This window comes from Apium graveolens, chromosome 3, assembly GCF_009905375.1.
Source record: "Apium graveolens cultivar Ventura chromosome 3, ASM990537v1, whole genome shotgun sequence".
Taxonomy (NCBI): domain Eukaryota; kingdom Viridiplantae; phylum Streptophyta; class Magnoliopsida; order Apiales; family Apiaceae; genus Apium; species Apium graveolens.
Window position 1 is genome coordinate 150,382,638 of NC_133649.1, and position 26,702 is coordinate 150,409,339.

General features: G+C 34.3%; 2 protein-coding genes across 2 annotated transcripts; one reads left to right on the forward strand and one right to left on the reverse strand.

The window, feature by feature from the left end:
• Window positions 1-8,152: 8,152 nt before the first annotated feature.
• On the forward strand, window positions 8,153-9,355 carry LOC141714634 (U-box domain-containing protein 26-like). Its single transcript, XM_074518142.1, has one exon. It carries the CDS (start codon window positions 8,153-8,155, stop codon window positions 9,353-9,355), a length of 1,203 nt encoding a protein of 400 aa, XP_074374243.1.
• A 1,960-nt stretch (window positions 9,356-11,315) lies between these two features.
• On the reverse strand, window positions 11,316-24,877 carry LOC141712838 (uncharacterized). The gene is made up of 3 exons (XM_074515931.1): window positions 24,472-24,877; window positions 12,370-12,508; window positions 11,316-11,643 (listed from the first exon to the last, which is right to left on the reverse strand). The coding sequence occupies exons 1-3, from the start codon at window positions 24,820-24,822 to the stop codon at window positions 11,459-11,461; spliced, it is 675 nt and encodes a 224-aa protein (XP_074372032.1). The 5' UTR covers window positions 24,823-24,877; the 3' UTR covers window positions 11,316-11,458.
• Window positions 24,878-26,702: the final 1,825 nt, after the last annotated feature.

A 26,702-nucleotide genomic window follows, 5' to 3' on the forward strand; every position in this document is an offset into this window, starting at 1 on the left:
AAATCTCATGCCAACACTCAAACTCACTAATATTAATCCATTAAAATGTATTTCAGTTTATATTAATCAACATCGAAAAGTCACATCTTCAAAATAAGTATTACTCATCTAGATTCCATCTTAAGTGTACTAAACTTTCAAGAACTCAACATACTAAAGCTTATCTCAACATAAATATTAAAACTCATCCAAGGAATCTTTAAAAATAAGATTTTATACCTTATTAAGTATAAGGGATTCTAGAACTAGGTTTTATTGGGATTTTATGTCTTGGATGATGCTTATAGTGGATAGATCCTTCAAAACCTAAGCCAAGAAAATACAGTTAATTTTCGGATTTACTATTCATTACCAACATTGAGAAAGGATTGGACTATGCTATACTAATCCAATGGCCATGAAATTTTGAACTTACTTTTTACATGATATGAGGAAGCCTTGGTCAAAATTTGGTGATTTTTGAATTCCTATAACTAGATATATGAATTTTTCTTTCTTGGTGGTTTCTGTTGGGCAGTTTCCATACATTTCTGCAAAGATCTGGAACAATGAGGGCCTTATACTGCTTAAATAGAATAGTCGTGTGAGATAAGAAGTATATATCGTATCAATACCTTTCTAAAGAGCTATAGAATGAAATTTTTGAGTGAGAAATGAATGAGATACAGCCTTTCTAAGTTGATGTTCTCAGTCTGGCCGGGTTGAAGAAATGAAAGAGAATTTAGCTTGCTTTCTTGTTGCTTCCTTGATAAGTGTTGGCTCATTTGATGTATATAATCTATATATGCATATCTTGATCAAATCTAGTAGCTTGGTCATTTTTCAAAGCCTAAAACCTAGCCAAGTACTATGGTTACTATTCTTGTTATAATTCACCATACTAGGTTACTATTCTCGTTAGCTAGGTTACTATGCCCCTTGGTTGATCACTATTTAATTGTAAATATTTGTTTACATTCTTACTAATTATTTTGCATGGCTTGATACGTTTTATTTATTCGTTTACATATTCGCTTGGTCGTTTATTCGTTTTCGTAATAAATCTTCGTAAGCGATTCGCTGGGTAAATCCTTTCTTATAAATCCTTTATGATTTGAAACCTTGTACTTGAATTTTAATTTTTAGAATTCTAAATTCTTAATCGCAATATGATTCTCGTATTCCTCGATAGTCCGTAAGATAAGGTCGTTTTACAAAGTTCATTCTCTCCGAAAACGAATTGCTTTTACATACAGTCATTTGGTTCATATAATCACAATATCAACTCAGGATATTAAATTAAAAACTCGTATATGGTGTGATCGCAAAAGTTTTATTAAATCGGAAGGTTACTATTCATAAAGGTCTTTTACCGATGTCAAAAATTCGGGTTTTTACAATTAGTGAGCTACCATGCAATAAAGGAATGAATTTTGTTCCTGGAGTTATAAGGGAGGAAGGATTACTTATGTCCGGTAGTATAGGTGATAAGAAGTATTGGGAGATATAAGCCAATGCTCTTAAACTGTCTGAACCTTATACAAGAGCAGTAGTCGGGCATCATGAGACTGAATTGGCAAATCTATAGTTGATAAATTTCACTCTTGCTAATAATCCTGGTCAGGAAGTCACGGTTGATCATTTGGACAGACTTGCAGCAGTGAAAATTATACTTGACAGACATGATGGCTCAGAACCCAAACAAAAGATTCTACTCTTACTGCAAGGTGGTCAAGTTTAGGTTCTTTCACTTGATGAACTGTTGATGATGATAACCAAGGAACTGAAATATATTCATTACTTGCTAAGAGTTGAAAATGAAGTTTCCAGAGAATGGTCTAACATGATTCTTTCTACTATCAAAAAAAGGATACTTGATAATGGTTCTCAGTATTTTGGATCTTATGTTCCTACATATATGAATTTTAGAATGCAAGAAGTCAATATGAAGAAATGGGGAGTTGTAATTGAAAACATTCTCATGCAGAGACATATCACTATGCATCCTGATGGTTTAAGACCATGTTCTGTAGCATTGGATGAGCTGATGATGGAAAGAACTCAAATCAAACACTTAAGGGCTGCTATATATTGTTGTTAGATAAATCTGAATATGAGAAGAATTTAAAGAAAAAGCTAGAAGATTTGCTTTTGAGGAAGATTGATGAGAGAGTAAAGCCTTTATTCAAAGGTATTGCAGAGTTTATCAAAAAAATTGAGGATATGCTTCTGTAACTAAGTATGGTCTATAATTCGTGTACTCTACATTTTGTCTTTCTGGTTTTTGGCACTAGACTTTACTATTATAATTTATGCTTATTCTGCAAAGTATAAATTGGGGGAGATTGTTAGAAATTATCTATGTCAGAAATTAGAATCTGCTGTGGCGTCAGGATCTGACAGAATCGTCAGGATGTGAAGCCAATCAGGATCTGTTTGACAGTATTTTTCAAGCGTCGGATCTGATGTAGTCAGGATATGCATCAGGATATGATGATTATCAGGAGATGACTGGATAAGTCACAGCTATAAGATAAATCAGAATCTGCTGATTTATAGGATCGTAGTTTTTGATTTAGATATGTATAGAAACTAGATAATTTATATTGTAATGTATCTAGTAATTGATAGGGATTGATTGTGTAGCTATGTGATATATAAACACAACATAGGTTATCACTTTGTGGTGCGCTTAACTCGAGTATTATTTATAACCTAGCAGCTCTTAAGAATATTGTTCTTGAGAGAGTTTTGTAACAGTTTATAAATGATCAATATGAACTGTTATTTGATTCATCTGTTCATTACTATCATTACTTTACTTCTGTGATAAATTGATTTGTTAGTTAATTGTATCCAACCCCTCTTAAATAATTAACTTCATTGGGCAACAATCGCAATCTTTTTCTCTCTATATTATATTTCATTTCTATTAATGTGATGAATCTTTAGTAATAAAATATTAAATAAATAATATGTATAAGAAAACATTGTTGGATACAAATATGTTTATTAATGTCCTAAATTACTAAAAGCTAATTTTTTAATATATATTTAAGAAAGAGTTAGGACAGTGTTATACTTGCTCTTAAATATAAATCACAATTCTTCAAATTTAAGAAATTTTTTATTAATTAGTGAAGTTAGTAGAAGATTCAACGATTAAAGGAAAATTGTCTTTTTTTAATATTAGTACAGATACTCATAAGCGCATTAATTAATGGGATTGTTGGACCTGAGGATGACCTCGGGATAAATATACCTGGGATAAAAAGAAAATAATTGCAACATATGAGTAATTTTATAAATAGAGGGGGGTTGTGTTAATAATTACAAATTTACTATTAAAATTTTACACTACAAAATGTCTTAACCTCGGGTAATTTGCAGGCACCCAGTTTTCTCTTAAGTAATCTCTCTCACGGACTTTTAATCAAAAACACGTTTACAAATTATCGAGTCATATTTGTCTTAATTGCATGTTATTTAATGAAACTCTACAATTTTATTTAGTTCGCTTCATTATAAATTAAAATACACCATAATTAATCCCTTTTAAATTTAAATATCTCGTAAGTATATTAATTTACTCCCTCTGTCCCATTTATCTTACTCATTAATTAAAATTCACATTTTATTTAATCAAACAAAATAAATCAATAATTACCATAATATAGAACTATGAGAACATTATTCATCTAATATCTTTTCCTTTTATTCATATTTTATTTACCAAAATTAAGAATGTGGACAATTTTTTTGGGACGAGAAAAAAAGATAGTTGTGGACAATAAAATTGGGATGGAGGGAGTACTGTTTTGCATACATAAAATAAGGAAAAACTAATTCTAGCGTACCTAAACTATAGGCACTTTTTTTAGGCCCATGAACTATAGATATAAATTAATAAGTAATTGAACTTTTGAATTTTTCTAATTGCAGTCCTTCTGTTATATTTAAGTGGATGTCCGTTATCTTTTGATGTGGCAACTTAAAATAAAAAACAAAATATAAATATTTTCCAGGTGTACGGCCTACTTGGAATTAGAAAACATTAAAACTTAAAAGTAAAAATGTAAATGAAAACATAATTAGTCCATGGTTTATATCGGGTATTTACTTAAAAAGGGATTAGAGAACAAAATTAGGGATTAGGGTTGTAGAGTACAATTGAGACTCATATCTAACCAAAATACGAGGTACTTTATCAAGTAAAGTAATGTTAAGTTTCTTCTAATACATCAATTATAAGGTCCGATAAAATCATTATATTACTAATGTCATCATATTTGTATGTTGTCCTCACTGTGTAGACAGAGTCGGGAATGAAAATTGAGATCCATCATGTGGGCGAATTTTCGGAAAAGTACGGAATGAAATATAGATGATGTCCACACATTGATTGTAGATATACTCTACTTTACCTCCTTTGTAGTATTTTATTCCGTACTTTTCAGAAAATTCGCCCCATGATGAATCTCAATCTTCACTCCCGACTCCATCATACTGAGGAAAATATACAAATATGATGAAATTAGTAATATGATGACTTCATCGGACCCCTATAATTGATGTATTAGAAGAAATTTAAAATTACTTGATAAAGTTCCTCGTATTTTGGTTAATATGAGCCTCAATTGTACTCTAGAACCCTAATACCCAATTTTGTTATTTGAATCCTTTTTAAGTAAAGAACCTATATAAGCAATGAACTAATTAGGTTTTCATTTACATTTTTACTTTTGAGTTTTAATGATTTTTAATTCCAAGTAGGCTGTACGCCTGGAAAATATTTATATTTTGTTTTTTGTTTTAAGCTGCCACGTCAGTAAAAGATAACGAACATCCACTTAAATCTAACGGAAGGACTGCGATTACAAAAATGTAAAAGTTCAGTTACTTATCAATTTATATTTATAGTTGAGGGACCTAAAAAAAGTGTCTATAGGTCAAGCACGTTAGAATTAATTTTTTCATAAAATAAAGGTAGAAGTCTGTCAGTTTTGCTTATTTTGACTCACTAGAAACTTAGATGACAGGCACACACAATGTCTTAGTACATGGCTTATAAATATAATAAAATATAATTTCTTCATATTTAAGACAATGTTGTTATAAATCAATTTCAACAATATGTCTTGTGCCTTATTCTTAAAAGCATAATATATTTGAATTTTAATTAAAATGAAATGAAATAATAAGAGTAGAGAGATGTGCAAAAAAGGAGGAAAATATTTTTTTATTGAAAAAAATGTAATAAGACAATGTATATGAGTGCTTAAAAATCAGGTACATGATAAATGTACTAGTATTTAATGACATAATAAAATATTATTGAAATACTTATTTATCCAAAATACCTCAAATTTGAATTTAGGATAATATGTTAGAGCAACTTCGGCTAATATAAATAAATTAGCTTCTAATTATTTAGGAGACAAAATGAAATAATTTCTCTAACAATTCTCCTTAAACTCACTTCATATCTATCTTTTTACTCATTAAAGCCATTTATGATGAATAAATGGGTAAAAACAATATAAGGGAGAATTAATTATAACGTCCCTGAACTATATGCACTTGGTCCCTCAACTATAAATATAAATTTCTAAGTAATTCAACTTTTGATTTTTTCTCATCGGAGTCTTTTCGTTAAAATCAAATTGGCATCGTTAGTTCTGAAGAACATTCTTGAAGGTATCCAGTTTCCAAACTTAAAATTTGAGTAACCAAATCGCTCGTTTTTCAATACTTTATCCATTAATATCGTCAACATCACTGAAAAATTAATCGAATCAAAACCCTAATTCCATTCAAAAAATGAAAGTTTCCCAAACTGAATTTTGATGGTGTAGATGGGTAGAGAATTGAAAAATGGTCAGTTTGGTTACTAAAATTTGAATTTGGACATCGGAATCACCTTCAAAGTTGCCTTTAATTCTCTGAAACTTTAAAAATCTTAAGAAATTTGTCACGTCATTGAAAAACTAACGGTGTTACTCAGATTTTAATGGAAGGACCGCGATAGGAAAAAATTAAAAATTGAATACTTGTGAATTTATATTTATAGTTTAGGGGACTAGAAAAAAGTGCTTTTCCCAAAATATAATAACATAATATAATAGAGGGGTATTCACTTCTAGGTAGGAGAAATTTAAATTTTATTTTATTAAAATTTGATTTAAAAATTCATATAAGGACGGCGTGGGAGTTACTCAAACCACCCTTGTAAACTTGATCTTAGTTTAGGCTTTACATATATAGAATGAATGAAGGCAGAGGTCAGCAGATTGTGCTACAATAACTACTATCACCATTAACATAATACATTAATATCCATTATATATGTGGAAATCATATCTTCTAGTGGCAGACAAAATAGCATTCAACCCACAAATATTCAACAATTTTGATTTGTTTATGTGCTTATAAGTTTCAGATTGTCTAATTCTGTTTGTCTTTGTTTCTTGCAAACACATAAAATAAAGCATAGTGTTAAAACATAATTGTATTCAATGGATCCGTGCTCCGCAATGCCACCCCGACGAAAATAAAAAAGGAGACTGGAATTTGAAAATAAACAATAATAATTTTTAAGGAAGAAAGTAGCTACATGTCTTTCTTCATCTATGATCTGGCTTCTAGTAATTTTATGTTAGGCGTACAACATGATAAATATATCGCTTCCCCGCCAACTTATTATTAGGTTAGAAAATATAAAGTTCACTCAAATTTGACAAATGTTCTTGATGAATTACGGTAAAATTAATTGTTAGAGATTGTTAATTATAATAAAAATTTAAAATTTATGTTTGGATCAAACTTATTTTTTTTAATATAATTCATATTGAAATTAATTTGAATTTAACGGTTTGAAATTTATTGTGTAGTTCTATCCTACGTTAATATCAGGTCAGGTGCAAAAGTATTATAAACTATTAATTAGGCAAGGGGGAGTCCATTGTGTTAGATGCAGATTATCTGCATATAGATCCTTTTCCAGAAGGGGGAAAAAGTATGTAACAAAGTTATGATAAAACTTTCCCGACATTTTATTATTTAAAGAGGGCATTGAAAAATGTGTTATTAAATTATGGATAATAAATGAGGATGGAAAATTGAGAAAAGAGAAAAAAAAAAAAAAAAAAAAAACCTACGTCTCATGTAGTGTTACTGTTAGGAGTCGGGTTGGAGATATATACAAAATCCTGATGTTTGCATACGCTGACACACACATTTGAACGATATCTTTCAATAACTAAGCTTTTTACTTGTTTTATGTAATATTTTGAGATTTTGTAAAGAGTGGTTACACTTGCCGAATTAGCAATTTACTTAAGTTGGTTGTAATAATCGTTTTTAACTGTTTACAGCAGCATGCAGGCAGCAATTTATGCAGAGGGACTGCTGTCTGCAGGGATTTATTAGTAGTATACTTGGTTGCAGTTGCATATAGATATAGTTACAAATAAAATCTTGAAAAGAAAATTTCTTAAGCAAGAACTGTGTGTCATTAAATTAACCTTAGAGATCCTTACGTACTGATCTTTTATAGTACATGTCTATGTCTATGTCTATGTTTTATGCTGTGATTATAATTGTTACTCCTTGTGTGGTTCCCATTAACTGTTATTCTCATGAGCCTTGTGATGACAATCATCTCTCTCTCTCTCTCTCAATCATACATAGTTTTATTCAACTTTTGGTGAATGGATTCAAACTTGAAGCACAATGAAACTGATATTTCAATTGAGTGGGTCAGTTTTGACTGTATTGATAAATTTAGGAAAACAAAGAATTATGAGGGTCCCAATCCTACTGTTATCTATATTCCACTAGGATAAGCCTTGATTTGTCCATCTCTCTTGTGTATGTATGCTTAGGTTTTCTTCTGTATCATCCAACTAAGATTGCACTTTACACTTCCTCCCTCATGTGCTTCTGATTTTTTCTCTTCTTCAATGCCAACCTCCCAAACTATACTTTCCTTACCTTCTCAACTCTCTCATTCTCACATCATAAGAAACTACTTACACCAAGAACTTATCTCTTATTCATAATATTTTCATACCATATGGTTATTAGATGATATATCTGAAACATATTCACTAGCCATTTGCCAAATATTTAAGGCCATTTGTGTTGTTTTTGTGAATTTTGATTTTGTTTTGTGATGGAAGAAGAAACGGTGATTCCACATTTGTTTAGATGTCCAATAAGCCTAGACTTGTTCACAGATCCTGTGATTCTTTCAACAGGTCACACTTATGACAGGTCTAGTATAGAGAAATGGCTAGCTACTGGTAATTTAACATGTCCTGTTACAATGCAGAAACTTGATGATCCATCCATGGTTCCTAATCACACGCTACGCCATTTGATCGATCAGTGGATCAGAAAAGCTCCCCGTGTAAGCACTGATCATTACTTGAAAACACTTGGTTCCGAGTTTTCTTTAGCAGGAATCAAGCATAGTCTGGAGTCTCCTGAAATTAGCCTAGATGCCAAGCTTCAAATTCTAGCAGATATTGAAGCTTTATCCGGAGAACTGCCTAGCAAAAACTATTGTTTGATCCGGTTAGGCCTTTTCTCAATGCTTCTTGATATCGTTTTCGGAGATCATCATCCTCATTATCAAGAATACATGAACTTTGTTGAACAAGTATTAGTTTGTGTTGTAAATTTATTACCGTACAGCGATTTAGGCTCACTAAATATCCTTAACAAAGAGTCTAAAATAGCGAGATTCGTGATCCTATTCGATCAAGAAAGTGTTATCATCAGGACATGTTTATGCCTACTTGTGGAAAAAATCTCATCATCATTGTATACAAGGCAGCTCTGCATTGTGCTAGCACAACAACAATCAATTCTGCAAGGAATCGTTCAGCTTCTTCATGACAACTCAGATGCATCCGCAGCCGGAATCAAATCCCTATCAGCACTGTGTTCCTTAGAATCAAACAGGGAAAACTTGGTACGTACAGGTGCAGTCCATGGGCTAGTAAATTATATTTTAGGCACTTATAAGCACGAGATAACATTGGCACCAGTGGCAATGAAAGCGCTAGAAGTTTTATTAAGATTAGAGAGTGCAAGAACTGATATGGTCCATCATCCTAATGGCATCAGTGCTCTTGTTAAGATGGTTTTTCGAGTTTCAGATCATGAAGGTAGTAAAAGTGCTATTAATTCATTAATGATAATATGTCGTGATTCAATACGAGCTCGAGAAGAAGTGATCAGTGCAGGAGTTCTGACACAATTGTTGTTGCTTCTTCAAAGCCAGTGTAATGAGAGAACTAAAACAAAGGCTAGAATGCTGCTTAAGTTGCTGAGAACAATGTGGATTGAGGACTCGAAGCAACATTATTAGAAATGGTCTTTTTTTTAAACCGTGTACTTAGTTGCTGTAAACAAAATCCAACATTGACAGTTGTTAAACAATGTGGTTATAACTACAATATAAATGTTTATAATTATATACATTGTTTGTTGATGTCTATGTTTTGTCTGGTGAAGCTTTTGATGTATGATCTTTGAACTATAGTCTGTATTAACTAAATAAGCTCAATTTTCAATTATCTGATGATAGTGAAGTCATTGGTCGGTATGGTTATTTAGAGAATTACAACATGGTTATTCAGAAAATTACAACTTGTTCATCTCTTCTGAGGCAATTATATTGCTTCAGTAATAGTTCAGGTACATATACTAGTGGCTGGTTGGCCTTGTGAGGGACACTTAATCATAGAATCATACGCATTTATCATTTACATATTACATCTATGTATATTTAACATTTATCATTCATATTTCCACTCCATTCTATATATTATACGCATTTATAGTTTAGTATTTTTGGATTATTTTTTTTTGCGAAATTGTGATATTTCGATTCATTGATAAGTTTGTGATATTTTGAACATTATTTTGTTAGGATAATGCAGAAATAGCCATCCTCATCCATCACTCATTTGTACTTAGTTTTTTCATATTATATGTAAATATATAGTAATTAAGTAGCTGTCAGGTTTCAACAAAAGTATGGCAGTCCCCACATCACAAATCTTTGTGGTTGATTATGATTAGTTATGATGTGAGCTTAGGGAGATCCGAGACTAATAAGAGATTCATTGGACCATACTGCTTTACCTTGTTTATATACAATTCTATTCACCTGCAAAAAAGTTGCACGGGTGATAGGGTTAATTACAGTGTTTCTTTCATCTTAAAATATTGCAAGTTTTAAAAGAATTCGAATTAGGACAAAGAGGTAGTTCATCTGATTATTGATCAACGAAAAGAAGACTAATTATGATTAAAAAACAAGCAATGTGTTTACTTTTGGTTTAATACTGATGATTTAGTGCTACACACCTCTAATAAATTACTTTTTCCATCCCTAATCAATATGCATGCTAATTTTTTTAGGCTGGTAATAATCCAAGACCAACAAGTTAAGAAGGCACCATTTTTATAATTACTCCCTATTTTCGGCTGAAATGGTCGTACTTCACGTGCAATTAACGTTTACCCTTATTTTTTTAGCTTGTTGCAGGCAACATAATAACTAAATTAAGTGGACGGTTAAGTTGTAAAATTCGAAAATCGGATACACTCAGTTACAGCCGATTTTCCTAATACTCGGCCAAGTACTCGCTTAAATTCGAATTTTTCCATCTTCAATTTCCAACCCAAATACTAATTCAAGTTGACCAGTTTTTAGAAAACTTACAGGAGATGCTCTTATCATGATTCTAAAAAAAACAATGTGAAATGAAAACGTAGTGTGTATATGAATCACGCAATTGGAAAAGGCTGTCCAGGATCCGAATTTAGGCAAAGAGCCATCAATTGCTTGTTACTGGGGCAAAAACTTTTCTGGCAAAGTAAAAGAAAGAAAAACAGCAAAAATTGTCTTCTTTGAAAATACCACATAACAATAAAGTTAAAGGCATACAATGGGGTCAACAAACTAGTTAGGAGTTTTCTCATATTCTGCCTTTTATATAAAGCTTACAAAACAACAATGCCTGAAAGGCCTCAGTGGTCCATAATTTGGTCTGCTAAGTTTGGCCCTATGCAGCATCATCTTTATATTGCAATTTGAGAGGGAACCCAAACTTTAACATAAATCCTGGAAAAGTAATCTACATTTTGGACAATAATCATGTAACTAGCCACCACAATTCCCACATTTCAGGCTGTCTAAGCAGCCTAGTACAGTAAATTAATTTCAAGTAGTGGCCCTTTAATTTGTTTAATGCGAAATTAACAAACGCAAGTGTCCATAGATGTCGATGGCCGCAAGAGTAAAATAAAGCAGGCCAATATCATGTCAAACATGCATGCACATTTTATATACCATTTCATATAATAATGTACCAGAATAGGAATTTAGTATGTGTTTATTCTGGAAGGTCACAACACTTGAGTTGCGGTCAAGAAGCTGTATGTGTAAATGTTTAATAAGCATTTAGGAAAGTGTGATAAAATGTTGCAGAGAGCTAACTAGACTTGGGGGCCAGTGCTTTGTCTCTCTAACATAAGAGAGTTCTGTATAGTGAGGATCAAGAAGAGTTGCAATAGTGAATTGGTTCTCGGCAAGCAGGGGAGCATGCTTATCTGAGTATAATGCTGCTGCTAGAGCTGCGTGTACTTCTGCAAAAAACCCAATATAAGACAGTTAAGTGAGTATTAAATTAAAAGATAGCAATAGGGTACAAAACAACCCTGGAAAAAGGGAATAAAGATATGGAGCTGTTGCCGTGATTAGTTTTATTTTCCTGTTTGTTGTTTTCATAAATTCAAATGCTCAGAAATTTGTTTTGCATTTTTCGCAAGACGGCCCTTTAGGCATGCGTTGCAGATACATGCAAACGAACACATATTTAACAATTGTTTGTGAATACTTTTGCGTCCAGTCTTTGTTAGAGTATGTGTTCCAGATCGAAACTGGAACAGTTTAGTAAAATAAAAACTGCATAGGGGATCATGATAGTTGAAGGATGCCAAAATCACAATTATTATAAAATATATGTAAAAATTTTAGAATCAGAAAACTTTTTTACAAAGGGATACATGAAGCTGAAATAAGATAGTGGAAACGTCCCTAGTCCCTAGTCCCTACTACATGCAGCTGATGACTGGTCTGAGTATAGACATACCCTTTCATATTATTTTCAGTATGTGGGAGCCCTCAAAACTCATAGCCCACTATTTCATATTCTTTCAAAAAGGCAGAAGACAAATGGAAAAAGATCTTTGACATCTTAGCAATGCAACCAGGCTTGGGCACTAGGCGCTTAGGATTATCTTTTCACAAATGATTCAGAAATTATAGGTAATAAAAAAACATATTATGCAAGCATTCATATTTTACAGTACCAGGATATCCTTTCAAGGAGATAGAAACATCCTCCATCTCCGCTATTGCCTCTTCTTTATCACCCACCTCGTACAATGCTATTGCTCGACCTACTCGTGCATAATCTGAAAGGGCAAAATCTTTGTAATCTTTCACCACCTGAAATGTAATGTCATATACAGGTTTTCATTAAAAAAATTACTATAAAATAAATTAAATTGTAAAATTAGAAAGCTTTTTAATCAACTTTGACTGAGACTCCTGTGATTGGTGCATTTAATACATCAATAAAGGATGAGGAAGGAATATGTATATACTTTCAAATAAAAATTCCTTGCAGAGCGTGACACCATTGTACAAAGGAAAAGATTCAAAGCTCCAATACGGTAAGGTTTTGAGAGGGCTATCACAGTCAGGTGGGAAGCAATTAGCCCTATTTTTTAAGTTTTTTAAAGTCCCCCCTTCCTATATAGGGAGTTGAGGCAGTCCGCTAGTTTCTTTGATCCCACTTGGTGTTCCTTCAATTCCAACGAGCCTTTCAAACTAGTATTTTTTGTAATCGACTCTATAGCTTCTTCAAAAAACGCTGGTTCTTCAATCAAGTTTTGAATACCAGCTGGTTCATATCAACCATTGGACTGAGGCAAGGGTGCCCGTTGTCACCTCGCCTAGGCCAACCTGAGGTGGATTGTACACTTTGCGGCCTATTAGGCTAGGCCCAATTCATAGACTGGGTACATAGAAAGGGGGAAAGGACACTAAAAAGCGCTAAATTTGGCGTTACCATGCATTTAATCTTTGCCACATGGCACAGCCACAGGTTAATATTTGTTACATTAGTATGTGTAAGAGCCCGTCCAACAGCTTCCTTAAACATGCTCTTAAATCCAAATATAAGGAATATGATATAAAATTGCACTTTAATAGTGTCTTAGTCGTTCTTTATATCACTAAGACACCCCTCTCATACCTTATAATTAAGGAACCACAAGACATCCCTTATATCATTTTTATCAATAAAAAAATGATTTCTCTCTCTTATTTTTAGTTCTTTTCTCTCTCTTCATTTCATATTTCATTTAAATTTATTATTATTATTATAATAAGGAATGAAGATAAGGATCATTGGTTGGAGTTGAAATTCAATATCATGTCTTATATTACTAAGAGTTAATATATTAAATATTTAAAAGGAACTTACTAAGACACTGTTGGACTTGCTCTAATATACCACGATCATGTACAGAAAAAGAAGTAAGAGACGGGATAGAACACACAATTTCAATGTGGAAAATTCTCTAATTTGAAGGGAAGATCATAGGCAATTGAAGCGAAGATCATGGGCAACCCTGCAAATATATTTTTACTAACAAAATACCAAATAATGATACTTCATAATACAAGTTACAAATAAGATTCCTCGTGCATAGTGCGGCTCACAAGTTTTTTTACTCCCAGTAAGTGATTGTCCAACCCACGCAGACAAGGTGTAGTTCGCTCTTTACACTCAGAATGTCATCCAGCAGCAGATATTTGTACTCACAAGGTGTAATAAATCTCATTCACAAGATCTGATTCTTACTTCTTTATTCACACTCGCAAAAGATTTTTAACCTTAGGTGTACAAAGTGTCATTATCAAATAGATAATAACGGAATGTTTTAGTTCAGTTAGATTCACCAAGGGGTGAAGCTCACTGTAGACCTAGGAAGCACGGACACGGCAAATAGGATGTCGTACGCGTGTCGGACATGGCCGACATGGCGACTCGGCACCGAAACGGCTGAGTACGTGTCCGGCACGCCATGTGGCATGTCGACAGAAAAACGGCAGGACACGGCTTCGACACGGGGCACACGCGACCTAACATGGCCCAGGACTCTGCCCACCCCAAAAAAAGCCCAATACCAACTGATTTTACCCAAATTGTGCGATATTCTCATATTTTATGTGCCCGTCTCTGTTTTAATCACAAGTGGAAGGTATTTTATGATTTCAAATCTCTTTCTTAATGAACCAGAAATGGAAGCTCGTCTTTTTATACGAGATGCGCATTCTTCTATTAATGAAAACGTTGAATATATCTTATTTTAGTTCATCATTTACCTTGAAAGAAACTTCTATTACTACATACTTATCTACTATGTATAAAGTTGTTCAATGTTTTGACATATAGAAAATCCTATACTTCTATGTTTTGTTGTTGTCGTGTCCCGTATCGAGGACTCTTTACTAATTGCCGAATCTCCGTGTTCCCGAACCTGTATCTCGTGTCGCCGCATCCGTGTCCGTGCTTCCTAGCTGTAGACTCAGATGGTGATCATTTATACTCGATCACACTTGCAAGTTGTGATAAACTAATCCTACAAACAGGTAAGATAGAATTCTCATCTTGGGAAATCTTTCTCCATAAATGAAAAAGTATATAATTTTTTATTTTAATATTAACAAGAGGTCCCTCCATAATAGTAGTACTCTACATAGTTGATTGATTTTCTTGAGATCATTGCATCCTTCTGAACCTAATTATTCTCATTTTAAAATTTAAATCATGTGCCCAAAAGTCCATGTTAGGCAATCGGTCCAAAAACCAACCCTAAATTTACCCACAAAAGTTAGACATCAATGTTACTAGTCACAAAGCCTTGCAACCATCATGACCAAGTAGGACCATGACCCAACCTACAACGCTTTATTTTAGCTGAATAATCACAATAGGTTCGAATTTGAAAACAACATGAAGAGGAATTCACTATTACAGTCATGGTTGTCACGTCGATGAGTCGAGGCGAGTCGACGGACCTCCCGCTAGTCGACTAGTCGTGGACTAGTCGTGGACTAGTCGTGGACTAGTCGTGGACTAGTCGACAAAAAAATAATATATTATTATACATTAAAAATATAATATACATATATATACACACACAAATGTATATATATTATGTATTTTAGATTTCTAAGTTCTAGATTCTAAGTTCCAACTCCTTCCACAATGTTTTATTTCAAAGTCTAAGGAATTAAGAATCCCACACTTGGAGAGAATGATGAAAAAGCTAGAAGAATTAACAAATGACAACAAAGAAAAGTATTCGCAATCATCTAACAATTTAGTACAACAAAGAAAAGTATTTGCAATCATCTGAAATATGTAACAATTAATCAATAACAATTGTCTGATACAACTGTGATGTGATGTGGTAGTGCAGCATGCAAAAAAATTTATGCAGAAAAAAATATAAATACTGAGCAGCTCGACTAGTCGACTAGTAGACCGCTTAGTCAACTAGTCGACCGATTAGTCGCCCACGCGACCGAAATATCGACATTCAGCTAGTCGACATGTTGAGTCGACGTCCAATCACCGCTTAGTCGACCGACATGACAACCATGGTTACAGTCAAAATAACTTGGGGTAAAATTACATAACATGATGCATTTGGTGATTAAAATGTGAACTGCCAACAACCAATGGCATTATTAAGTAAATTGTGTGTCATGGATTAGTTGGATCTATAGATACACACCTTGATGTTTCATCATGTGCCCTCTTATAGTACTTCTTGTTCATTCCAATTGAGCCCATATATTTAGAAATGAAAAACTGATGCACACCAGCCCGTACAGATGGGGTTTAGTTAGTATTGGTTGAATTAATGTAAAAGGATCTGAAGGCCCCCGAATCCAGTAAGGAAGTTTCAATCAGGTTATTTATTACAACTGAATTAGTTATCTCATCTCGCTTGCTTTTTTCTTGTAGATAGGCATTAGAAATTTATGAATTGTCAACTAGGATTTTGATAGGTTGAAAGCCCTAATATTACCATTCAAGTCTATTTATCTTCATTACTTCTTTCTAGATTATTAAAATTACTGAGCTAAAAAAAACTAATATGAGATCATTGCTCCTTCGAATTTTTACGCCCGAATGCCCTGTCAAAAATGACTCCCTTGTGATTAATATTTCTAGAGAGTATCTCAAAAAGAATAATTCACAGAATTCTGTATCTTCTTAGAGAGCAACAATTTATCTTTGAACTTGTGCGGGCGTGCATATGGACGCTATTCTAACAAAAATTCCTCCTCCAGCTCATCAGGAAGGCCAGTGTTGTCGATATTGTCCAACAAAATTACTCCATGCAAATGAGTGCAGATTAATAGCACCCATTCAGTCGATGTTTCCTCGTTCGCTGCAAAGATACTGGAAAAGACTCTTACAAGTCTAAACTTTTCAATCTAGAGACTTAATTTTTTGTCAAGATACTTAAATTACATAGAAGTGTTCCTTCGAAGAGGATACATAGTCTGGAAGCTACGACTCTTATGAGTCCGCGAGTAGGATCTCGTCACCGGTCTGTGAGCAGGAAAACCCTCCTGATTTCCCTTGTCTTTCCTGTTCTTTGATGAACCTATTCTTGAACTTGTGATGGTGATTTATTAAGAGATCACCAACTCTCCTCTGACAATATTTTATTGAATTCTGAATGAATTTTTATTCCATTTGTTCCTTCCTTTAAATAGGATTACAAAGGATTATAACTAACTTACTCCCCAAGAAATAAAGATACTATCAAATAAATAAATATACTAATTCCTAAACAATAGGAATTTAAAGATACTGCTTCCTAAAGTTTAGCTAAGAGATCTGGTATTATTTTCTTTTATACGTCTTTCCAATAAAAGCATCCATAACATCTCCCCTCCTGGACTAAGAGCTTGTCCTCAAGCTCGAATTCTGGATAAGACTCCTGAAACTCAAGCAAAGGAACCCAGGTAGTTTCAGCCAATGGCAAGCCAGCCCAAGCAACTAGGAGTTCAACAACACCTCGGTTTAGGCGGGAACGAATAACAGATTCAGGTTGAGGAGTAATTTTCCCATCTTTCAGCAGTGGCAAGGTTGGGACACTAGCTGGAGGAACACCTTTAAATTCCTTAAGCAATGAAATGTGAAAAACATCATGAATTTTGTTGTGCTCCGGAAGTTCTAACTTATAAGCTACCTCACCAATGCGCTGCAAGATCTTGAATGGTCCAAAAAACTTAGGAGCTAGCTTATGATTCGACCTTTTACCCAAAGAGCGTTGACGATAAGGTTGCAGTTTCAACCAAACAAACAGTCCAGGCTCAAATGATAACTCTCGATGATGTTGGTCATACACTTGTTTCATGCGAATTTGTGCTTGTTGAAGACGAAGGTGTACATCAGCTAGTAGAGCATCTCTGTCTTGTAAAGAACGATCAACCTCTTCTAAACGGGTAGAACCAGGTTCATAAGACAACAACCGGGGAGGATCACGATCATAAACAAGTCGAAAAGGTGTCATGCCTAAAGAAGAATGGAATGCAGTGTTATAGCAATACTCAGCCCATGGAAGGTAATCAACCCATTTTCGCGGTTGATCCCCAACAAAGCAACGAAGATACATCTCAATCGTTTCATTCACAACTTCAGTTTGGCCATTAGATTGAGGATGGTAAGCAGAGGAAAAAGCCAAGGTAGTACCACTTAATCGAAACAATTCCCGCCAAAAGTTACTTGTAAAAACAGGATCTCTGTCACTAACAATAGATTCTGGCAGCCCATGTAAACGAAATATTTGAGTGAAGAAAACATGAGCAACTGAAGTTGCACTATACGGATGTGAAAGAGGGATAAAATGTGCATACTTAGAGAAACGATCCACTACAACGTAAAGAACGGATTTTCCCCTTACTTTCGGTAGTCCATCAATAAAATCCATGAAAATTGCTGCCCAGATCTGCATAGGAATGGGAAGAGGCTGTAGAAGACCGGCTGGATGCAAATTTTCCCATTTATGTTGTTGACAAATAGAACAATTTTGGATGAATTCTCTAATAGAGGCCTTTTGTCCTTGCCAATAAAAATCAGCTTGAACCCGATATAATGTTTTCTGAATACCTTCATGTGTGGCGTTATGAATACTAGAAATGATGTTTGGGATCAAAGGTGAATTAGGTGGAAGGTAAACACGACCTTTGTAGGTCACCAAACCATTTGAAAAAGCCCAATTAGAACCTGATGTTCCTGAATGAATTTGTTGAACAAGTTTTGTCAACTCCGTTGATTCTACCACCTCTTGACGAACATTATCTAATAAGCTGACGCGCGGGACCGAAATACCACACACATAGTTTCTTCTTAGCGTCTTGACAAAGCATCTGCTGCCCGGTTTAATGATCCTGCCTTGTAATCTACTCAAAAATCAAATCCAAGTAGTTTACTAACCCGGTGCTGTTGGGGAGGAGTGACAAGTCGTTGCTCGAGGAGATACTTAAGGCTATAGTGATCAGTTTTTATAACAAATGATCGCCCCCACAAGTAAGGTCTCCAATGCTGAACTACTCTAGCTAATCCAATTAATTCACGTTCGTAGGCTGGTAACTTTAGATGTCGATCAACTAGTTTCCGACTAAAGAAAGCAATCGGATGTCCTTGTTGTTGTAGGACAGCACCAATCCCCATGCCAGATGCATCACATTCAAAAACGAACTCAATATCAAAGTTTGGTAATTGCAAGACTAGAGTAGTAGACAAGGCATTTTGTAACTGGGCAAAAGCCGTTTCAGCAACCCTGTCCCACTTAAAGGCATTCTTCCGTAACAAATTTGTTAGAGGAGCAGCTAGCACACCATAATTTTGCACAAATTTATGGCAATACCCAGTCAAACCGAGGAAGCTACGTAGAGCCTTCGCTGAATGAGGTTGGGGCCATTCCTTTATTGCTTGTATTTTAGACCAATCCACTGAAACACCATTGACATTAATAACGTGGCCCAAGTATGTGACCTGATTCTCCCCGAAATAGCACTTGGATCGCTTGAGAAACAACGTATGTTCTCTTAGGTGCCCAAAAACAATTCGTAAATGATGCATGTGTTCGACCCAAGTTTTACTACACACCAATATATCATCGAAGAATACTAAAACAAATTTGCGAAGGTGAAGCTGAAATACCTCGTTATCAAAGACTGAAATGTGGATGGTGCGTTTGTGAGACCAAACGACATGACTAAAAATTCAAAGTGGCCATGATGAGTGCGGAAAGCAGTCTTTTCAATATCCGCTGGATCCATTCTGACCTGAAAGTATCCTGATCTGAGATCTAGTTTTGTGAAATACCGAGCACCATGAAGTTCATCCAATAACTCATCCACCACTGGAATAGGAAATTTATCCTTAATAGTTCTATTATTCAGCTCTCTGTAGTCGACACAAAATCTCCACGTACCATCATGTTTTGCTACTAACAAGGCGGGAGAAGAAAACGGGGAACGACTAGGCCGAATAATTCCTTGTTTTAACATTTCAGCACATTGCCTTTCGATCTCATCTTTTTGCAGGTGTGGATATCGATAAGGTCGAACTACAACCGGTTCAGATACGTTCAGCAAGGTGATCTTATGATCACAAGATCGAGGTGGGGGAATTCCTTTGGGTTCTTGAAATATATCAGAAAAATCTTCTAATAATCTTCCCATCTCTAGGGCATGTTTTGTTTCCTCCTTTAACATATGAACCTGCAGGTGATTTGCTTCCACTAATTTCCCCTGCCAAGTGACTCTCTTGTCATTCAAACAAAATGTCATATTTAGATAGTTAAAATCCCATAATATCGGGCCTAAAGTGCTAAGCCATTTTACACCAAGAACGACATCAAACCCGTCCAAATTCAAAACAAATAAAATCAGCAGTAAATGATTCAGAATCAACCTGTATTTGAACTTCCTTACATATCCCTGGACAATGTACCTTTTCACCATTTGCAACAGCTACTTGTAACCTCGGTTTAATTTCCATTTGTAAATTCAGTTGGAGGGCAGCCTTTTCATTTATAAAATTATGCGTACTTCCTGAATCAACAAGGATCAATATCGGTTTACCATCTATCCTCGCTTGCAATTGCATAGTCTGGAAATTCTTTATACCAGAGATTGCATTAAGTGAAATCTCTGGTTCGAGCAAATGAGATTCTTCTTCGTAATCCTCGTTTTCATCCACCACCAGAAGGCAAAAAAGTCTCTTGCATTTATGCCCCGCTGAATAGAGTTCATCACAGTTAAAACTCTGCCCTTTTGCCCTTCGTTCGGACATCTCAGCCTTGGACAAGCGCCGAATAGGGGGTGCAACAACACTGCTGCCCGCCATGGTTGTCACGTCGATGAGTCGAGGCGAGTCGATGGACCTCCCGCTAGTCGACTAGTCGACTAGTCGACTAGTCGTCGACAAAAAATAATATATTATTATAAATTAAAAATATAATATACATATATATCCACACACACAAATGTATATATATTATGTATTTTAGATTTCTAAGTTCTAGGTTCAAAGTTCCAACTCCTTCCACACTGTTTTATTTCAGATTCTAAGGAATTAAGAATCCAACACTTGGAGAGAATGATGAAAAAGCTAGAAGAGTTAAGAAATGACAACAAAGAAAAGTACTTGCAATCATCTAACAATTTAGTACAACAAAGAAAAGTATTTGCAGTCATGTAAAATATGTAACAATTAATCAATACCAATTGTCTGAACAAAGAAAAGTATTTGCAATCATGTCAAATATGCAAAAAAAATTATGCAGAAATTTTTTTTTACACTGAGCAGCTCGACTAGTCGACTAGTCGACCGATTAGTCGACCAGGCGACCGAAATATCGACATTCAGCTAGTCGACATCCAATCACCGCTTAGTCGACTAGTCGCCGACTAGTCACGACTAGTCGACCGACATGACAACCATGCTGCCCGCACTAGATACTGATTTTGAATTGTTGCTCGTTTGTGGTTTCAAGTTAATACTTGTTGATGATCTGTGCTCACGACTGGTTGCAGATGGTAAAGATGTTTCAAATGCCCTAGGGGTTGCCCATGTAGTTTGGGGTCTCCAGGTATTGGTACTTCCACGATTAAGTTGCATTTTTCTTTCAAATGCTCGAGCCAAATTCATGGCTGTTACCAGATTGGGAGGATTCTGCATCTCTACATCCACTCTGAGACTTTCCACTAATCCTGCAGTGAACATGTCAACTTGCTGGTCTGATCGTACGGTAGTTGCTCCGGAAAGAAGGGTTTGAAATTGGCGTTGATACTCTTCTATAGTGCCGGTCTGTTTTAGGTTGATTAATTCACCTAATGGGTTGTTTGTTAATGGAGGACCAAACCTGAGAAGGCAATACGATTTAAATTGCATCCAATTGATCCCTGGTTCTTCCTGTTCCAGCCTATAATACCATAGTTGTGCCTCCTCGGTCATGTGAAATGCGGCTAATCCCACCTTGTCACGTTCTTCGGTTCGTTGGTTGGAGAAAAATTGCTCACATCTGTATAACCATTCCAAGGGATCTCCACTTCCATTATAAGATGGGAATTCCAGCCTACTATATTTAGGTACGAAAGCAACTCCTTCTGCAGTTTTTAAATTATATGATGTATCTGGACCCGACTGGCCGCCTGTGGAGGTTGAAGACGTGTGTGACCCCTTTTCCTTGTTAGAATACTGTAACTCCATTAAACGTCTCAATTCCTGCACACCGTCTTTGATTTCCCGCATCTCCTTGTTATTTTCTGTGAGTTTACACTCCAAGTCATTAACCCTAGTCGTCAATTGCTCAAAGTCACCCATGACGACAGGCTCTGATACCAAGTTGTTATGAGTCCGCGAGTAGGATCTCGTCAAATGTCTGTGAGCAGGAAAACCCTCCTGATTTCCCTTGTCTTTCCTGTTCTTCGATGAACCTATTCTTGAACTTGTGATGGTGATTTATTAAGAGATCACCAACTCTCCTCTGACAATATTTTATTGAATTCTGAATGAATTTTTATTCCATTTGTTCCTTCCTTTAAATAGGATTACAAAGGATTATAACTAACTTACTCCCCAAGAAATAAAGATACTATCAAATAAATAAATATACTAATTCCTAAACAATAGGAATTTAAAGATACTGCTTCCTAAAGTTTAAAGTTTAGCTAAGAGATCTGGTGTTATTTTCTTTTATACGTCTTTCCAATCAAAGCATCCATAACAACGACTACAAATAATCTTAATTCTAAGAGTCAGCAAACATGAGGGATAATACTCACTTCTAAGACTTTGACCCAACTTTTATTGGTGAGAGAAAATTAAATGATAAATTAACATCAGACCCACAGCTAGCATAGCTAGCATGTGGCAACTGTGTAAGGGATAACCGCACGCACTGAGTGTGGACAAAGACCAACACCTAGTGACTGTGGAAAAGCTGTGGCTCAGGCCAAGAATGAGAAATTTTCTATTCTAAATATCTGATGTTTACATTTAGTTATTTTCAAACAGCAAAAGATTTGTTTAGGGGTTTGCACACGGTTTTTGGCTTTTAGCCTTGAGCAAAAGCTTCTTAGTTTTAAAGCTCATGTAAATCTTCAATCATATGTGTTTTTTCATATTTGCAATAAGTAATCCTCTGACACTATCTTTTTACCACTTCACTTTTTGTAACAAAGTGATCATTTTCAATAAATATTTGTCTGCTCGTAGAAAGTCAACTAAATATGTTCATCTTCTCGTAGAGAAAAGTTAACTAAAGGAAAAGGGGTTCGAGGACTGGTGCACATGTTGGCTGTGGAAAGCTTGTATTCAACAAAAAAGGTGAAATGAGACTCTTGCAGCATGGTTTAAGGTCGAAATAGTTAAAGCTGTTGAATTAATGTTCTGTAAAATCGCAGAGTGCAATTTAGGACTAAAGGAGAAAGGAATAAATCACAATGTAATCATTCTGGAAATTCATTTGAAGTGGTAAAATCATCTATTTTGATAAATCGAGCTATGCCAATTGCTTTACTATGAAAGACAAAATAAGAAAGGAAGAGAGGCCTCTTCATATTATACTCCTGCGGTGTTTTGTCATTGGAGGAATAATGCAATGTTTGGACTTTGGAGTGTGTAATCAAGCGGGTCAAGCAAATTAAAATGATATGTTCCTACTTCCTAGATGCATTGGGCAAGTAGAAAAAGCAGTTTGAGATATATGTAGGGTTAGAGGAGAATTGGCATGGCAGTCTTGGCGGACTAGAATGATGATGAGGGTTCAATGGCCTTCTACAATCTGCAGGTGGCAGATTGGAAGAAGAGATTACAAGCACACTATATTATGTTATAAAGGGTAAAGTGAGTGGCTTGTTGGAAAGACCAAAGTAAATTGTACAAGTTAGACAGTGGTTGCATCAAGTTGGTAGATGACCTTTTAAAGGGAGCTGATACATGCCGAGAAAGGAAAAGAATTCCTAATAATATCTTTCATATCCCACATTAATTACATTTATGCATCCATATATAAAAAATATTCCCTCCATAAATTAGTTGTCATGTTTGACTTTTACACGTATTTTAAGATGTCTTGACAATGCGCATTTGCTTGAAAAAATTTCGAAATAACAGTTTTACGCCGTATCCTCTTTGATTTTTTTTTTTAAAAATAAATATATAAAAAATTAAGATTTAAATTTTTATTCACAAAAAGAAATTTTAGAAAATAATTAAAGGTTATATACGGTCAAGACACCTTAAAATAGCGTAAAAGTCAAACGAGACAACTAATTTGGGATGGAGGGAGTATTCACAATCATCATATAATTCTGGGTCGACGTAGATTCAAATATGGTGACAACTGCGATCTCCTAATTCGTAACTGTATTCTCATTTTCACATGATTTAAATTCTCCTAAATGCGATGGGAAGTTTTTGCATCAAGATATGTGTATGTCTATCAAACAAGTAGACGCCTACAAAAACATACAACCACTCCAAGTCAATGTGAGTTGAAACGAAACACTCCCTAGTTGTAAAAAATGAAATCAGGGAAAAACAGAATGAAGTTGGAACTAATTTGTGCGTAAATCATTAGAATCTTCATTTCTTGCTTAGAGCTCAATCACAACAATTTTGGGACAAACACTTAATTACTACTTTTGTCAATTTCTTCACAAACCTCATAAATTTGCAATCTCTCGATCTTTATTCAATCTTACAATAAAATAGTACAAAAGAACCAATAACATACAAGCAAAATAAGCATAAATAAACAATTCAAGCTAAATAAAAATGAAAGGGGGGGGGGGGGTACCTGATTGAAGCATTGAAGAGCCTGAATAAAGTCACCTTGGGCCTGCAAGTCACGACCTTTGTCAAGCAAAGTCACAGCTTGAGAAACTCTTTGAGAAACACTTAAACTTGCATCTCTCTCAGCTGGGCTAACTGGGTCATACATAGGAGCTTCTGCTGCTGCTGCTGCAGCAGAGTTTTTGGGATTGTAATGAAAAATGGTTGTTAAAGATATGACAGGAACAGACAAGAGTAGCAACTGTCTTCTTTGAATACATAAAGATAAAGATGATGATATAGAGGGTTGTTTAGGGGCTGTTTGGCAGGGGGGTTTGGGAAGAAGATGAGAAATGGGTGCTGCAGAGGCACCCATTTTCTTTGAGTTTGGTATTGATGACCGGACTGGACTGCCCCCTTTCTTTTATGTCCCTGGCCCTGGCCTCTCATTTTTGTGTGTATTACAGCCAGGGCCCGTTGAATTTTAAATCCTGTTACTTTAATGCCGATACTTTTTCATTTTTTCAGGCAAACACAATTTATTCAAATTATTCATATTTTTTTACTTATTTATAAAAAATAGTGCTGTAAAAATCGCATTAAGCAGATGCTTAAGCGTGGGTTTATGTGGAATCAGAGATAAAAGTGTTTGGATTAGTATAAAATCGGATAGTTAAACGTTTGGTAAAGTTTAAGAGAAATTAAGCGGAATTAAGCGAATTTTGACCGTTTGAGTAGTTTTTGACCAAATTAAATGGGGATTAAAAATAATTAGAAAAAGAAAAATATTATTTTTAAAAGATGTGTAATTTGATATTTTTAAATGTTACTTGTATTTTTTTAAGTTAGTTATGACTTTGTGAATTATCATTTCATTGGTTTATAACAATATGTGGATGTTATGTTGTTATTCAAAAAATATTCATTTTTTATATTTATTTATTTATGACCCGATTAATAGTTCGCTTTTAAAACCGTTTAAGTGTCTACTTTAACCTTTTAGCGCTAGAAGGTGACCTCGGTGCTTAGATCCGATTTGCGTTTTTTACAACACTGATAAAAATACGGTCCAAGTTGTGAATACAGGGTGCAGATGAGGTTACATACAAGATTGCAAATGTCGCATATAAGGTATACTTTTAAAAATATTTTTGTAACTTGAATATTTTGTAAAAAATTAAGGGAATTTATAAAAATTATCCACGTCTTCAAAGTTGTTTTCAAAAATACAACAAATGTTGCAAAGGAGATTGCAGAGTAATTTGCTCGTAGTTGCGTACGAGGTTGCAAATGTTACATTTCATATTACATGTTACGACCTTTTTTTGAAAATAATTTCTGCAACTTAGATGTTTTAGACAAAATCCCGATAAATGCTTAAGTTTCTTCTTTATTTATAAAAATCATAAAATACTTTTTTTTCAGAAAAAAATCATAAAATACTTGAGAGTACACAAATACTTTAAAGTCAAGTAAAATTTCTTTATTGCATTTAAGGCCATAATAAAAAAATTATTTTTTTTAGTTTATAGAAGATTTGATTATAAATTACATCAATTTTTCTTAGTACCTTGAAAAAATTTTAAGTAAAGTAATTTTATCATGAGAAACATGTTGTACGTGCATGTTTTATGTGTTTTTAATATCACTATTTTGATATCTCTAAAGGACAAAAAAGGATCGTTATTTACATCATTTTTTTCTCAAGACCTAAAAACTACAAGAACACGAGTTGTCCAAAAACATTGTTCCTTTTACCGATTAATTTTCTTTACAAAAATAAAAAAAAATGATTCCACAACAAAATTAGCAGCATGTAAGTAGGGCACCAGTTCTACATCTACAAATCTATTATATATAAAATAGAGCAAATATAGGGGTTGAGTGAGACAATTTATTCAATGTAAAATGACATAACTCTTATCCTATTTATTATTTCGTATTTAATATCCATTAATAGTTAATCTTCATTAATGCATATTAATTATTTTGTGATTAATAGCTATACACACACTTACATATATATGCATACATATGTTATTTTCAATAATATATATCATTTAAAAAGTTATTAATTTAATTAAGAATTAGATATCTCATATATTTATTAAATAAACATGATTAAATTATATCAAATTTTTTAATAACATGTATCATATTAATCATGGTTTAAGTAGCTGATAAAAAAACATCACTCACTAATTTTAGAATACACTTGCAAAACATAATATTTTTTAAACTGTTTGAAATTTAATA

Bases quoted from the DNA above. Each gene is read 5' to 3' on its own strand.
- LOC141714634 (XM_074518142.1), top strand. From the start codon at position 8,153: ATGGAAGAAGAAACGGTGATTCCACATTTGTTTAGATGTCCAATAAGC.
- LOC141712838 (XM_074515931.1), bottom strand. From the start codon at position 24,822: ATGGGTGCCTCTGCAGCACCCATTTCTCATCTTCTTCCCAAACCCCCC. The intron at 12,509-24,471 runs GTACCCCCCCCC...ATTACATTTCAG, and splicing joins CTCTTCAATGCTTCAATCAG to GTGGTGAAAGATTACAAAGA. The intron at 11,644-12,369 runs GTACTGTAAAAT...GGTTTTTTGCAG, and splicing joins CTCCTTGAAAGGATATCCTG to AAGTACACGCAGCTCTAGCA.